This window comes from Mytilus edulis, chromosome 14 (genome assembly GCF_963676685.1).
Source record: "Mytilus edulis chromosome 14, xbMytEdul2.2, whole genome shotgun sequence".
Classification (NCBI taxonomy): Eukaryota; Metazoa; Mollusca; class Bivalvia; order Mytilida; family Mytilidae; genus Mytilus; species Mytilus edulis.
The window spans coordinates 64,314,119-64,330,148 of record NC_092357.1 but is presented as its reverse complement, the minus strand read 5'-3'; the positions used below and the strand labels follow the sequence as shown (position 1 = coordinate 64,330,148).

The 16,030-nt window shown below is 31.3% G+C and overlaps 1 protein-coding gene and 1 long non-coding RNA gene across 3 annotated transcripts; both read right to left on the bottom strand.

The window, feature by feature from the left end:
* Window positions 1-745: 745 nt before the first annotated feature.
* On the bottom strand, window positions 746-8,636 carry LOC139503836 (low-density lipoprotein receptor-like). 2 transcript variants are annotated; one of them, XM_071293778.1, is made up of 6 exons: window positions 8,499-8,636; window positions 7,277-7,348; window positions 6,075-6,249; window positions 3,887-4,099; window positions 3,363-3,469; window positions 746-1,123 (listed from the first exon to the last, which is right to left on the bottom strand). In XM_071293778.1, the coding sequence occupies exons 2-6, from the start codon at window positions 7,335-7,337 to the stop codon at window positions 870-872; spliced, it is 810 nt and encodes a 269-aa protein (XP_071149879.1). In that variant the 5' UTR covers window positions 7,338-7,348; window positions 8,499-8,636; the 3' UTR covers window positions 746-869. The 2 variants fall into 2 exon arrangements, with proteins under 2 accessions (XP_071149879.1, XP_071149878.1); XM_071293777.1 differs by lacking the exon at window positions 8,499-8,636 and adding an exon at window positions 7,985-8,130.
* A 1,727-nt stretch (window positions 8,637-10,363) lies between these two features.
* On the bottom strand, window positions 10,364-15,056 carry LOC139503714 (uncharacterized). Its single transcript, XR_011659173.1, has 3 exons — window positions 14,936-15,056; window positions 11,929-11,956; window positions 10,364-10,780 (listed from the first exon to the last, which is right to left on the bottom strand). It is a non-coding gene; the product is annotated as an uncharacterized lncRNA (long non-coding RNA).
* Between the last annotated feature and the right edge of the window lie 974 nt (window positions 15,057-16,030).

Sequence of the window (16,030 nt, the reverse complement as noted above, 5' to 3'; positions counted from 1 at the left end):
TATATAACAATGATTTACTCCATTTTGTAACATTTTGGATACAATACAAGCAAAACGGGCCATAAATATGATGTCTTTTCCCTGTAAAGACGTCATTTCGAAAATCCAAGATGGCCGCCATGATCGGATGATTTTTTTTCGTGGCTACCCCCCTAATATGATTACATACACCCAAAGGCATGTTCTTACAAAGATCCATGCTTGTATCACCATTTGCATGATTTGTGTGGTAAGCTGCTTAACTATTTCCATGAAAATTGGTAAAAACAAAAGTGCATACATGAAGCTAGATACTAGTGTTAGTTAACATTTACATTTTTTTTTTAATTTAATGCGAATTAATAGTTATGAGATAATGTTGACCATATAGTTGCATAGCACAAGCAGTACATAACTATTACCCAATATTGAGTCATAGACAAACAAAAAAGGTTATCATCGTTAGCTAACGACAGATAAAATTATATAAATAATATAAATATAATATATGCATTATATATTTAGGTCAATAATTCAAACACTTGATGCAAACATTATTTTAATATATTCATCCTAATATAGGGCCATTATACATTGTGGGTATGCATGTGACAAATTATTATTTACACAGATTGAATTTCATATCATCAAATAAAAAGATATAGCCAACCATATATGAATCCATTCGTTAAGACATATCCACATGTTTTGAACCTATTTGGCTTCAAATATTTGGGACTAATAATCTTATCATTCAAATATTTAATTTTGTGTAGACAAATTGGTATCGTTAATGTGATTTTATTTTGATCGACCAAAAATATAAACATTAAACAAATAATGTCAGATAATGGATTTAAACCCTTTTTCTAATACATTTATTCTTACCATCATAAAAAAACTACACTATTGATTCCAGCTGTATCTGTGTGTACGACCTCTGTCATTGTAATTGGTGATACTGTGACTTTCAATATTTGAATACCATTTGAGCAATATATTGTGCTACCATACACATAAATGCCTATGTTTGTTCTGGTTTTATTCGTGCTGACAACTTTGATAGCATTTGTTCCATTGAGACCAGAGGATTCTAAATCCCCATTTTGGTATTCCATCCAGTACAAACGATTCTTATAAGCATCTGAAATAGCAATGGTGGTCTTGGATTTATGTTTCAATTTCAGTTGTGAAAAGGGGAATTATAGGTAAAACGTTAGGAATCTTTTGTGTAAATGAAATGAGCACGTTTTTCGAGCAGATATGACAATATATGATGGCGACATTATTTTCTCACTGATAAAACCGGTCTTAACGGTTGACATTTGTAGGTGTATTGATACTTCTGACGCCTTTACTTTATGGTCACTGTTGCTCATTAGTTGACGATAAGACATTTGTCATAATATCTGTATAAGTACTGAGACAAAAAAAAAAAAAAAAACTGAGATTTAATTCAGATTTGATAGTTGAATATTTCAGTATGGTTTCACATGGCATTCATGTCGTTATTATATTAAAATATAATAAACACACATATTTCTTCACATTTTACAAACAATTAATTGCATTGTTTATTGGTAATGTCATGTAATGCATAACACAATGATATAACTACACACATAGTACTAGTTATACGTATAATGATTATGAAATTGTTGATTAACAGCTTAAATGTCGAGTTCAACAATGATTTTGAATATAGTTTCGCAGTAAATTACAGTAACAACTTTAGTTTCTCGAATAGAATGTTGCGACAAAGGTTGAAATTGATCTTTTTTCTAGGAATCAACCTCAGTTTTATATCATTAAAAACTGCAAGGAAGTTGCGTCTAAAGATAATACTCAAAATTTATTAGTTATTAGTCTCTGGTTTTAGCTGAACAAGTGTTTACACGTTAATTTAGGATTTCTATTGAATGATACTTCAAAACTGAACTGAAATAATAACTACATACTACCAGTTCTACCGAAAATAGGAATATCCTAAATGAGATTTAAAGCATATTGCATTGCCTGATAGCTAAGATTCAAAGAGTTGTACATCGATAGGAACTTTGTAATATATCAGTATGCTATAGATGACTTTTGGCTATTTCTCACTTTTTTACCCTCTTAATTTTATGGAAAATACTCTTGTTAGAGAATAGAAACTTGATTAAACTTGTATAACATTAGTTTCTCCCAATTCATAAATACTTGCGTGAGGAGAAAGTAAAATTGTAAACATACTGAACTCTGAGAAAAATTCAAAACGGAAAGTCCCTAATCAAATGGAAATGTACTTTCAAACGACATCATGGTACTAGGGTTAGGCGTATTTTCGTCACCTTCAATAAACGTGAATTAATTTCAGTTATCAAACGAATGGTAACATAACACCACTATACTCTTCTCCCATTACATGTTCATAATACATTGTTATATATTCTTTTCGAGGTTTTACTAAATCCAAGGATCATAACTTGAACTTGAACCGTAACTTGTTGAGTTACAACTTTATACCAATTATCAAATCAATATCTTCAAGAGTGAAAAAAAGTGTAGAAAACTGATTATTTTTGTGATTTTTTTTAAGTCAAAGGACCATAACTCCGCACACAATTAAATTAAGTGATAAAAAACTGAAAACTTTCTTTAAGAAACCCTACTTATAACAGTAGCCGAACTATAAATTCTCCAATTGGCCTGGATATTTCATAAAATATATATATTTACCTAATCATCACTTTAAATACTTTTCACATTAATTTTGCTCTTACTGCTTTAGTTTATGAGATATAAGCCAAAAGCTACATTTGACCCTTATCTTCTTGTTTTAGCAACAGTGGTTATGTTTGTTGATAGTTGTTGATTAAGTTTCAGAGAAGATTTTTAATGTAAGCAAATATGTTAAACAAATTGTGTTAAATTGTTTTTAAAGGTCAATAACTTCTTTAGAGATCAATTGACTATTTTGGTAATTTTCACTTTTTTGTAGAACTTACAATGTACTTTGCTAAAGATTGTTGCTGTTTGCAATTTATCTTGATCTTCAAAACTATTCAAGATAATTACCAAAAACTGGATAATTTCTTTTGAATTAACATATACATGTGGCAGCAACCCAACATCTTGTCTATGCATTTCAGGTCTGATAAACAGACGACGATGACGACAGATGACCGACGACAACGGACGCCAAGTGATGGCATGAGCTCACATGGGAACCTTCGGGCCCAGTGAGCTTAACAATGATGACAGAAAGTTTTTAAACTTAGTCATCTATATCTACACACAATTTCACAGTTCACTTTTAAAATCGAGGTTATCGATCATCGGAACCACACATGTTATACCCATGTCGTCTTATTCTTTTAACACAACCCATTGCGTGTACATACCTATACCCAAACCAGTTACATCTACCGACTCTTTGACTGTCTGCTTTTCACCACTAGTTAATCTATATCTTTTAATTTTGTTTGTCTTTGTACTATAATACAGCCAGCTGCAATTACATAGTAAAAAGGAATGAAAGAGTTATGAATGAATTATGTTAGTTGACATCAAATTGAATGTTGGCATATTCCTTAAAAGGAACATGTTGTCGCTTGGCTTCCATCACATGGACTCATTTAATTCTTTTACAAAAAAATGTTTATTTCGTCGATATATTTCCATTTTATTTGTCATCATAAAGTTAATATCACGTGGGTATCTCATTCAAATTCAAATCGTCACTCCAAACACGAGTATAGCGAACACGTTGTGATGTATAATTACCGTTATACGGTGCCAGATGAGCAACACCTCAAAAAAAATAAACAATCGTCCCTTTAGTAGTATTGTTTTGTGAAGACTTCTCGTGAAAAAAAACATAAATGTCAATATCTGGAAAAGGATAGTTTTTGCTGTCAATACATACCTGTTCACATAATCTAATGTAATAGCATAAAGTTGATCATCTTGAAGAATTGATATCTTGTTTGTCCCATCAAAATCACATCTATATATCTTTTGTTGGTATATTTCTGTCCAATACACATGATTCAATAACGGGTCAATAACCAGAGCTATTGGTTCCCTGGCAGCTGCTACGAATTTTGTGCTATAAGCTGTTTCTGATGGATAACGAAATCTATGAAAAGTAAATAATATTTTTGTATAAAAATAAATATAGTCCGTGCGTTTGAAGCGCTTTTCGTGATTTCCTTCTTGAATTACCACAATTTATTGCCAAAAACAAAAAGAAAAACATACAACACAAGCGCCTGTATACGGAGTTTATATATATCCCAATCGGTACGATATTCCCGGTCGTGTATTTTCTTCATAGAGGGTTATAAGGTTAAAGGAATATATTAAACCAAGAGTTACAAACGATGTTGTTGAAATCATCCGTTTGTAAATTTCACGAACGACATCATGAGTTGGTTGAAAGTAATGGTATATTCATTTCACAGATAATAGCGGATATTTTCTCAATATCGTAACTACATGTACAACCTTGATCCCTTTGCACGAATGTGACCTACGAAATTCGACTGCTTGCAGGGTTTGAAATAAAATCAGCAACACGACCAGTGCCATATCATGCACATGTAGAACAGGATCTGCTTACCCTTCCGAAGCAACTGACATCACCCCGATGGTTTCGGTGGGGTTAGTGTTGTTTATTGTTTTGTTTTGTGTACTATTAATTATCTGTATGTCTTTGTCTTTTATAGTCATGCATGTCGTAGTCAGTTTATTATTTTTATGAGTTTTGATGTCCCTCTGGTATCATTCGCCCATCTTATCAGAGCTGATAATATTGAACAAAACCATGACCAATTCACCAAGACAAAGTGGTAAACATGAAAAATGAAACCAAGGTGTGTTGCTCCCATGTAAACAATACATATGAGAATAGATTACATGGATAATGCAAAAAAAGCAAAAACTAATTATCAACTAAACATAACAACATGAATGGACAATTGTTTTTTTCTACATTATCAGTATTTTGAGGATATAATATCGTCGTACAAAAATGTATCTTTCATAGATATGTTAACTTCTCTTTTTTATTGAAGTTTTTTTCTCTCTCAAAACAAATGTTTCATATTTGCATATCCCATATAACACCTTACATGTATGTACTTGTATTTAAAAGTTGTTGCTGTTCATTCTAAGTTATAGTTCTAATATAGTTCCTCCAAAATATCTTACGATTTCACCGATTTTTTTTTAATATAAGACCATTGGTTTCATTTATTGACGATCACTACAAGATATTTTATTAAAATCAGTTGAAGAGGAATTCACTGAAAATAACAGAGCATATCACAACACTGTAAAGTCACACAGAAGTTACTATTTATATGTAAAAACATTCTTGCTGCGCACGCATACAGCTGATATTTCTACCATTTGATATGAATTTTCAGGATTTTTGTTTCGTATCATTATTTTCTTGATAGATAGATAGATAGTTTATTCTCATAAAACCATGCAAGTACAAAGGTTACAGAGAAGTTAAAAAATAATATATATATAAACCAGGAGTCACAAGTGCTGACGTTAAAATTATCCCTTCGTAAGATTTAAGTTTTGTTTCCGTTATCAAGATCATGGAATATCTGTTTCACTGATGATAACATATACAAGTATGTTAATAATGTCGTATCTACGGTCGCGTCCACGTTTACCGAATTTACTGAAAGATTTGGCCTTATACAACATACATATGCATATCGTCTGTTTATATGGTTAATAAGCGTTTCTCGTTTCATATTTTATAAAGATACGACCGTTTGTTTTCCCGTTTGTATGGTTTTGCACTAGTAATTTTTGAGGTACTTTATAGATTATTGTTCGGCGTGAGCCTAGGATCCGTGTTGAAGCTCGTACCTTGACCTATAATGTATATATAAATAGGAAGATGTGGTATGATTGCCAATGAGAAAACTTTCCACAAGAGACCAAAATGACAAAGAAATTGACAACTATAGGTAACCGTACGGCCTATAATGTTTTACTTGGGTGGAGTGTTGTCTAATTGCACTTATACAACAGCTTTTTATATCAATATATCAATTTCAAGATTACAAGAAAATGTTTTAATTGATTACCTTAGAATGTCGTTTTTATTATGCCTTGGGAAAAACACATATCCAGTTTTATAATCATAGTCTAACGAATATATATTACTCTGTAGATTCGATAATAAAGTTGATACTACTCCATTAAGCAAGTTTCTTTCTTTGATTGAACCATTAATTGAAAAGATTATCTTGTTTTGAAGTCCTGGAATTAGATTAAAAAAAAACAACGTTTCATTTAAATTCTACTCGGCTTTTTCTTTTTTCACATTTTGTTTCACTAGAGACGCAGTACTAGAAAGTTTTGGCTGTAAAGGCTGTATTTTTGAATTCTTCTTTTTCTTTGTAGTGTTTACGTGCCTCTTGAACAATTTACTTCCAAATGCCCTAAACGTATATTTATTTAGAGCAAAACAAAGAACACAAACTAGCAATGTTAATTCAGAAAGAAAAAAAAAACAATTTATATAGCAAGACACTTGATGAGTGAGGTTGGTAGATGGTATATAAATAGTGTTAAAAGATTTTGTGTCGACCTTAAAAAATGAATAAAACAAATATTGTGTAGTCATTAACATCGTCGCTTCATACCATAACTTTGACTAACAGGAACATGACGATATCATAGAAAAATGTCAGCTTCATTTAAATATTTATGAAATGTATTACAGATTCGATCGATCAATCTAATATTTCTCTCGCATAATTCATCGTGTGGTAAGCATCAACTGTAGCTAGAGTTTGGTTGTTTACTAATTTTATCAACTAGTTTGTGCTGATATTAACATCAAGAGTTGTCGTCACGTTAAATGTCTGAATGACAACACAAACATGAAAAATTATAAAGTATCAGACGAATTTGACCATATAACAACAATTTTTTGTAGGAAAAATACGATCGTATTTAAGGTACATAAGATCACCTTTCAATTATATACCAATTGTATTCATCATTTGTCGTAAAGAGAATTAGGTTATCGTTTTGTTCCTTCAATTTAAAACTATTACGTGAATGTCTATTTTAAAACACATATGTGCCTTATTTGTTTTTCCCGTTTGAATGGTTTTACACTAGTAATTTTGGGGCCCTGTATAGCTTGCTGTTCGGTGTGAACCAAGGCTCCGTGTTGAAGGCCGTACCTTGACCTATAATGGTTTAATCTTATTAATTGTTACTTGAATGGAGAGTTCTCTCATTGGCATTCATACCACATCTTCTAATATCTACTTACCTCTACTGATGAAGCAGAGAAAGATAAGCAGCTCAATAGAAACAAAAACACTATATTTCATCACGATGTTATCTGCAAAATATAAAGAATCTATTATAATATTATTCAAAGTAAAAAAAAAAAACCTTAATGCAAATTGTTATAACATGTATAATATATTGAAAATTAAACCTTTTTAAATGGTGATTAATCATATCGTTCGTTTTCATCGGGCATTCTCTGTATTTTTTTTTATTCAGGCTGTGTTTAGCTACTTTTCTGTTTGATAAATGTCTTAGTACAAATTTCAACGCACATAGAAACGGACTAGTTTGTAGCAATAGCCCTATACCTGACTTGATGTATACATTTGAGAAGATTTGGTATGAGTGCCTATTAGACTCTCAATCCAAGTCACAATTTATACAAAGTCAACCATGATGGGTCAAAATGCGATCTGCAACACGAGGCCTACTCTTACATCGAATAGCAAGCTATACAGGGCCCCAAAATTGACTACTGGAAAACCCTTTAGACACTTGTGAATCACATCAACAAACGACAACCGCTAAACATCAGTTTTCTGACTTAGGACAGATGCGAAAAAAAACCGTCACCGTTACCTGAAACAATAATGTTACATCACAATTTAACAAGGAACACTATAAAACAGTATATTTTACGAAAGTATGATGTGTTAGTAACGAGATTACTACTAGTATTACTTACCCTGAGATGTACTATAAAATAAATTGCAAAAGTATAATATATTTCAAATCAAGAATCCTATTGACAAGCAAGGTAAATAATGAAATGCAAATATAAATTGTTGTTACTAAATTCTTCCGTATCAAATTCCAGTTTGATGAAAGGATGACCTTTCAGTTAATATTATGCTTCTTTTGTATAACAACTAGGTTTGACGTTCCACATCCTTTGTAATACTTAAACGTTTTTTTAAATATCTCGCTACGAGTGTATTTTGTTTACATTTAACACTAGTAATGAATACACAAAAAGTGTTCAACGATAGAGACATGGATACTAAGAGTTGTAACAAATAAATTATTCTAAACTATGTACCTTTAATACAGATAATTTTCATATTATTGCTTTTAACCATGTCATTTGTACTATTCAACCTTTGTATTTAAATTTAAGTAAAAGAATGTGATATGCTTACACTATCATTTTGTTGAGTTTGTAAACAAATGTATAATCAAACCTATTTAGAAATACTTACCAACTATATCAGCTAGTAAGTTAACAAATGATTTTCCATATCGACACGACTGATATCACTCTGTACAGTAACAAGTATTGTCTCATAACAACTATACTTGATACGGTCGACGCACTTCAGAAACATGATACAACGAAAATATAAACCATAAGGTATGATGTCTTATATGAAAGGATCAGACAATTTACGTGTATTCATTAAACATTTCACATCTACATAAGTAAATATTTTTGAAGATTGATTGCCAATAAGACAATTATCAGTTAGAGATAAAAACAAAACGGAGACGAAAGCAATTGCAGGTGTACGGTATGCAAAAATGAGAAATACATATATGTACAGTCAGCTCTAAAAGATCCCGACATTAAAATGTGAAACAATTCGAATGAGACAAATAACACTATAATTTATGTCTTGCAACCAACGGAAAAAATGATACCAGCTATGAAGAGAAGACAAATTTGGACATTCACTTCAAGATTAGAATGGGTACAACATTTGTGTCAGCGCTCGACCTTTTTCAAGCTGTTTCTAAAAAAATAACATCAACAAATTTTAAACACTAGTTATAAATTGCTTACCTTAAACCGGTAGAAGAACACATGATTTTATAAACATAACAACCATATCCTAAGCTAATGAGGTTTCTTATAAGTTAAAACAAGGTGTAGGTCTGTTGACATGTCCTTTCGTGACGTTACGGTAATGACCATGTAGCATATAAGATTTGTAAACTAATTGAAAAAATGTTTATTTTTAAAGGATATTTGGCCAACATAAATAAGACGATGTGGTATGAGTGTTAGTGCGACAACACTCCATCCAAGTCATAATGTATAAAATGTTAACAATTATTGGCCAAAATCGGCCTATAACACAGGATGACATCGAACAGCAAGTTATAAAGTGCCCAAAAATACTAGTCTAAATAATTATAACAAACTAACGATCTCAATTATATAAAAAAAAGAGAAACACACTTACAAAAGACACCTACAAAAGACAACATTTTAAGAAAAGGCTCCTGACTTATAACAGGTGGATACAAGGGCAGTAAGTTTAACGTTTGAATCAGCGCAAATCTTCACCATAACCTTGGAAAGTATTGAAACATAACAATATAAAAGCCACATCATAAAGTTAAATAAGGTTCTATGTAGGAATTTCAGGGCCGAAAAACGTAACCTAAAATAAAAAAAAAAAAAAACCGGATTGAAAATGCGGTTACGAAAATTATTGGTCTAAAAAGACAATTTTGATTTTACCGTTATAGTGAACATTTAATCTTAGTTCTTCACTGTTCCAGCAGTAACCTGCAAATGGTGATTTGTCCTCTAGTTGATACACCTCGGCGTGTGTTCTTTATTATTACTTCTGTGTTTCGACTGCTTGAAGGGGTCATACAACAATGTTCTACATTTATTTGCATTCCTATTAACTATGAGTATTAGTTTAATTTTTTCGAATATTATAATTGTCATCTAAATTTGAATATAAACCGACTGCTAAAAGATTGAATATCTAATATTGAAAAATGAACCGGCTGTTAACTTCCCATTCATAAGTATAGCTACTGTGAGTCATTTTACAAACAGGTAAACACAATCTGAACTAATGTTTGTTGTGTAGTGAAATTGTTTTACAACACAACATAGGTAGATATATAGTTTTGTAAGAAACTTGGCTTTTGTTAAAGCAGGCAAATAAATAGAATTCTTCACACTTTTGAGAACCACAGTTTCTTTTTTTCTGTATGGCTGTTTCAATATATCAATTCCACTTCATTTTATCCCATTATGCATCCTCATTTTAATAGAAAATTTGATTTAAATATATATTCCTATATAAGTACGTGCTATGTTATATCTCTAAATACCACACACCTCTAGTCAGTAATTATAGTGTAAATTAATAACATTAAATTGTTTATAACTAGTTGAATGATACATGAGATGTTGTAATCACAAAACAATTCTTTACTTTAAAAAACTTTGAACGTGCGTCATACGGAAATTAATAGCATTGCCAAAATGCCCAGAGGCAGTTAAGTTGTTCAAAAGATACCCTTGATAATGCTCCATGTGTAATTCCTGGTACTGCTTAAGAAATTGTATTCTTCCGTTATTTTTATCCCAGTAGCCATTTACGTTAAACAAATGGTCGTCATGAAATCCACGACCCTTAATTATCCCTCCAGCACAATCTAACTCTGTAGTGAATTCAAATGCCTGGTTATTTCGTACGTATGATACCTCCCACATTCCAGTCGGTGGAAAATAATTCTAAAATTTAAGATTACATAACTCGTTTATATAAAATTTAAAGTTGTAAATGCATTTGTTTTAAATCTGGTATATCATCAAAACGGTTTTGTTAACATTTTTTAATTATCTGATCGTGAACCTCTGATCACGAGTTTGTTGCAATAATTGTAAATCCTATATTGTTTGTTTGTTAATTGCATTGTTTCACATCTAGCTAATTTATGATATTTGATAGCTCCATCTTCGGTATCTGATGTTTTTATTGTGTAAAAATCCATCTCCCGACATACTTGTCGTTTGGTTTATGCTTAAAAGGCATCGGTTCAGCTGAAAATGAATACAGGTTGTATACTTCGAATCTGGCGATGGAGAAGTGACTAAGAGCATTATACTAATGACATGGTTTAAAGTTAAAATGCATGTATTCAAGTTGTTTACTGAGTTAATCCGAGAAAATATACATGCATTACATATGTACGTTATTAATCACACATTTTAAAATTGTGTTCAATTTTGATCATTATGGAAAAAAGTAAAATCACAAAAATACTGAACTCAGAGGATAATCAAATCGGAAAGTTCTTAATCACATGACAAGCTATAATGACAAAACACATAAAATGTGTGGACAACAACTGTCATATTCCTGCTTTGGTACAGGCATTTTCAAATGTAGAAAATAAGGGATTAAACCTGGTTTTATAGCACTAAAACTTTTACTTTGTACGACAGTCTCATCCAATTCTGTTATATTTACAATGATGTGTGAAATAAATAGACATAATAAATGAAATAGTCAAACTATAGGTACAGCAGTCACCATCGTGTTGCGATTTTAAAAGAAACAAATTAACAAAGCACAAAAGCACCTATCAAATCTAACACATGCATTGCTTCGCGTGTCTGACGTTAGAAAATGTATACGTCACATATTTTGGTCGTTCAATGTTTATACAAACAATTTAAAAATTTGAATAAACTATGGCAAATCATATAGTATCGACAAAACTTATCTTTAAAGAAGCATAATATATACAAGAAAACACAAATGTAAAACACAAAGAACAGGTGTGGGTCTTGAATTTGTTTAATCTACAATATTATAGCATCAAATAAGTAAATGATACATATAAAATCTACATACTTCAGTATATTATTATACTTACAACCATTTTATACAGAACCTTCTTTTACCTGTCAAATGAAAACAAATAAGTATAATGATGTGGTCTTTGAAATACAAGTTTTGCTATTTTAGATATCAATACGCGGGCATCGATCAGCTAACAATCAGTCAAGTTCGGGTCAAACCCAAGTGACGATTTTTTTAGCTTTATAGTAAAAATCGTTGATTGATCGGACGGATCAGACGGATCGGATGAATAAACCTTTCTGATAGTTAAAACTCAACTTTGTCGAATCATAGTAATTAAATGTCAAAGTACGACATTGCTCACAACGAACAGCAAACTATAAAGAGCAACACAAAATAGTTGTAGCGATCTTAATACCACAACTCCCAAAAACATTTTGTTTAAAACGATCGGTTACTTCATCTATGATTTCTGTACAAATCATTACATATCTTAAGATTTCTAAGACTTATGATAATGCACGAATGTCGTGTGATTTGCCTAAATAGATTAACGCTCCCGAAAATGCGATTGGAAAACAACCTTATGTCATGAAGTTCATTGAAAAACTTATCTCTGCAAATGATATACAACCTTTTGACATGAAATAAATGGATATGAAACGATGAAACATTTGAGACCAGAAAACGTCTTACATTCATTTTATTTTTTTTCCAAATTAATCGTTGATTATTAACTCTAAATGTAAAATGATATTTCCCTTTGTGTGTTACTTTACACATATTTTATTTCAAAAAATCATGTACATGACATACACATATACATACAGTGATACAATATTACAAAAGGATTCGGAAACAAGGTTTCCCTTATATTAATCCGTCTCCCGGAAGAAAAAAAGATAAAGGGAAATAACTGCAAATAAAAAAGTTGATTTTTTTTTCGTCAGATCTTTCCTATATATATATATGTACCGGCGGCGGAGTGTGTTTACAGGACTTTGTCAAGACTGTCTCACCCAATTACGATCCTAATCATGCACGGAGGACTATAAGCCAAAACGCTTCGAATCTACCAAAAATTGTTGTACTTGTTTAAACACGAGTAGATTTTCCTCTTGATTGAGGTTATTGCAGCCAAATAGAAGTGTTTCTATATTGTATTGGAACGGAATTTTTTCTATCGTACGTTTTCGGACAAGGGAGTAATTATTACACTCGAGAAGAAAATGCTTACTGCTCTCGATTCTACCACAGGTACAGTTTTTACTTTCTATAAGATTTCTCTTAAATAAATGTTCATTCAGATTACTACAATTCAACCGAAGTCTGGCATGAAGTATTTGTCCTTTCCTGTCTCCATAAAAATAATAATTTGGTATTTTACTTACATTTTGATTAAGGTAACGTTCAGGTGTAAACTTAGATGGACTTAGTCTGATATCGTCCGGAATAGCATTCCAGGATCGAATAACTGAGGGAAGAAAAGATTTCTGGTAAAATGCAGTTCTACACTTTATATGTTGCGTGTCATTCGTTCGTCTTGTGTCATAATTATGAATATTAAACAATTGTTGAGGGATAATATCGCTTACCTAATCATGGGTTTTGTTATGAAACATTTCATTGAATTTTATAATTTTGTGTTTTTTACGTCTTTCTGATAGTAACTCCCATCCTGTTTCGTCGTGTGTTAAAAGCATATTTGCTACAATATGCCTTGTTATATAAAATATACAAATCAATGACACACATAGACGTTTGTTTTTGTGTTTATGTTTAACAATTTTATGAATGAGGAAGACACGATAATTTAATTCGATATGTAACGGGATAGATTAATTAGACTTTTACAGTTTTAGAATACGGACAATACGTAGAGACAAAATTACTGACATATTTATTGATATTCACTAATTAACCTTATATTTAATATGTACTAGAACACACCCGTGATATCGCGGGTCCGTGACTGATTAAAGTATAAAACTATGCGTTAGTCTTTTTTTAGTGTTGGTATTTTCATCTGATAAAGTCATGCCGATTATAATATGCACAGTTTTCTCTGCTTTCAAAATCGTCCGGTGTGAACATGTCGACCTGGAACTGATCAATTTATGATTGGTAATACTAATTATTTGGAAAACAAAAGGGCCTTGAATGGTGTATTTATAAATCAGCAGCATTGTCCTATATTAGTTATAAATAAAGTTGAATTCCTTGATTCGCTGTTTTACGTCATGCCGGCTAATAAATTAAAAACTGTAACTTTACGCCTTATTTTATGTCTCGATTTTTATTATTCGTATTGTCATCTTAGAAAGTCATACTGATTAAAACACTACAGTAGGGAACAATGTGAACAATGGGAACAATGATTGAAGTTATTAGTGTCAACCCTGTGATTATAACCCGTGTATATAGCAAAATCCTAGATACACCGTTTGGTGGTGCTCCTGTCAGAAGCGGAACGTACAGATAGGGTAATAGGTATCAGATGAATATACTATTGGTATCAGTATCGGATTCGACCCGGAACTTGTTAATTATTGGCAATATTAATTATGTGGAAAACAAAAGGGTCTGGAGTGGTGTAATTTTTAATCAACACCATTGTCCTATATAAGCTATTCATAAAGTTGAATTCTTTGATTTGTCGTTTTTACCCCATGATGGTTGACAAATTAGACCTCGTTATTTTAGTATTATAGATTCGTTAAGAAGGTCTTGCCTACTAATGAAGCATCTATGTGATGGTCAAACAATTGCAAACACTCGTCAAGAATAGTTATATATGTTTTAGGGGATTTACATAGACAGCAAACCAACTCAATTAATAAAGGAATGATGCATTTGAACAAACACACTGTTAAACATACCTATTTAACATGATGGATCAAGTTTCAACTGATTTGCTTTGCAAAATTAAATCATCATTTATAAGATTCCGTTAGTATAAAAAAGCGGTCAAATTTTTAAATAAAACTTACACGATATTGATTGATAACTAATATAAACATGAGAAAATGGAAGGTATATACGTGGAATGTAGAAAGGCTGTTATCGTAGTGTGACCTTACCGATGTCTACAATGAATTTTCTTCTCCACAGAAGCGACATTTCCTAAATCAACTATAAAACAATTAAAGTTAATACCTACATAATACTTTTAAATGTACACTGTTTAGAAGGAAATTACCTTATCACAAACATTGACACACTCCAGTTAATTTTAATAATTCTCCAATTAAATCATGTGACATAATATGTCTTATATGTATTATGTTATAATTCAGCGTGAATGCAAATAGAATTTATACCACTGCATCGATTGTTATACGTTATATCCCCGTGTTAAAATTGAGGTATCGGAAGGGTAAAAGAAAGGCGATGAATATCAAAGGGATGTTGGGAAATGTAAGAAATTATGTGATTTCTCTTTGATGCGTCACCATACCTTGTCTAGTGAAAAGAAGCATCTTTGAATACAAAGTTAGGTTCATAGTGCTGCTTGTAAACCATTTTTGCATTAGATAAGATAAACAAGTACAAAACACGACAGACAGTAATCAACTTATACTTTTGAACACATGGTTCCTTTGTTAAAAAATATACATGAAAAATGTGGCAGAATCTGTTTGGAGATTCCTAAAATTCCAATTAAAATAGAGTAGCAGTTAGTTTACATTTTCAAATGTCCATATTTGTCAGTATTATATTTATCGGTTTCCCAAGGATTTAAATAACATCATTACGTTCTATGTGGACTTCTTAAATGCTATTAATAATTTTATAAAAAAAGGGTGTATTGAAATGCAATCAAACATGTAACCCTTATATAATTTTTAAAAAAAGAAGCAAAAGATACGATAGGTAAAGGCACACTCATATGTTGAAAATTAATTGACAAAGACATAGACAAAAACTAGATGGTCAAACAAAAATACTATTAACACAACATCAGATTGACCAACCTGAACCAAATAAAAAAGAGGGGGTTAAAACAACATCAGAATGAGCAACCTTAATCAAATAAACAAGAGGGGGTTAAAACAACATCATGACGAATTGTTTTTTTTTTTGTGATAGTTTTCTTCAGATTTTAATTTTAATTTTACAGTAATTTTAATTCATAATGTATACTCGTGGGTTTTTTTTTTCATTTCATCAAGCAT

Excerpts from the sequence above, each read along its gene's own strand:
- LOC139503836 (XM_071293778.1), bottom strand. The coding sequence starts at position 7,337 with ATGAAATATAGTGTTTTTGTTTCTATTGAGCTGCTTATCTTTCTCTGC. Across the intron at positions 6,250-7,276 it reads TCTCTGCTTCATCAGTAGAG|GACTTCAAAACAAGATAATC; the intron begins GTAAGTAGATAT and ends ATCTAATTCCAG. Across the intron at positions 1,124-3,362 it reads TGTAACTGGTTTGGGTATAG|ATGCTTATAAGAATCGTTTG; the intron begins GTATGTACACGC and ends TTGCTATTTCAG.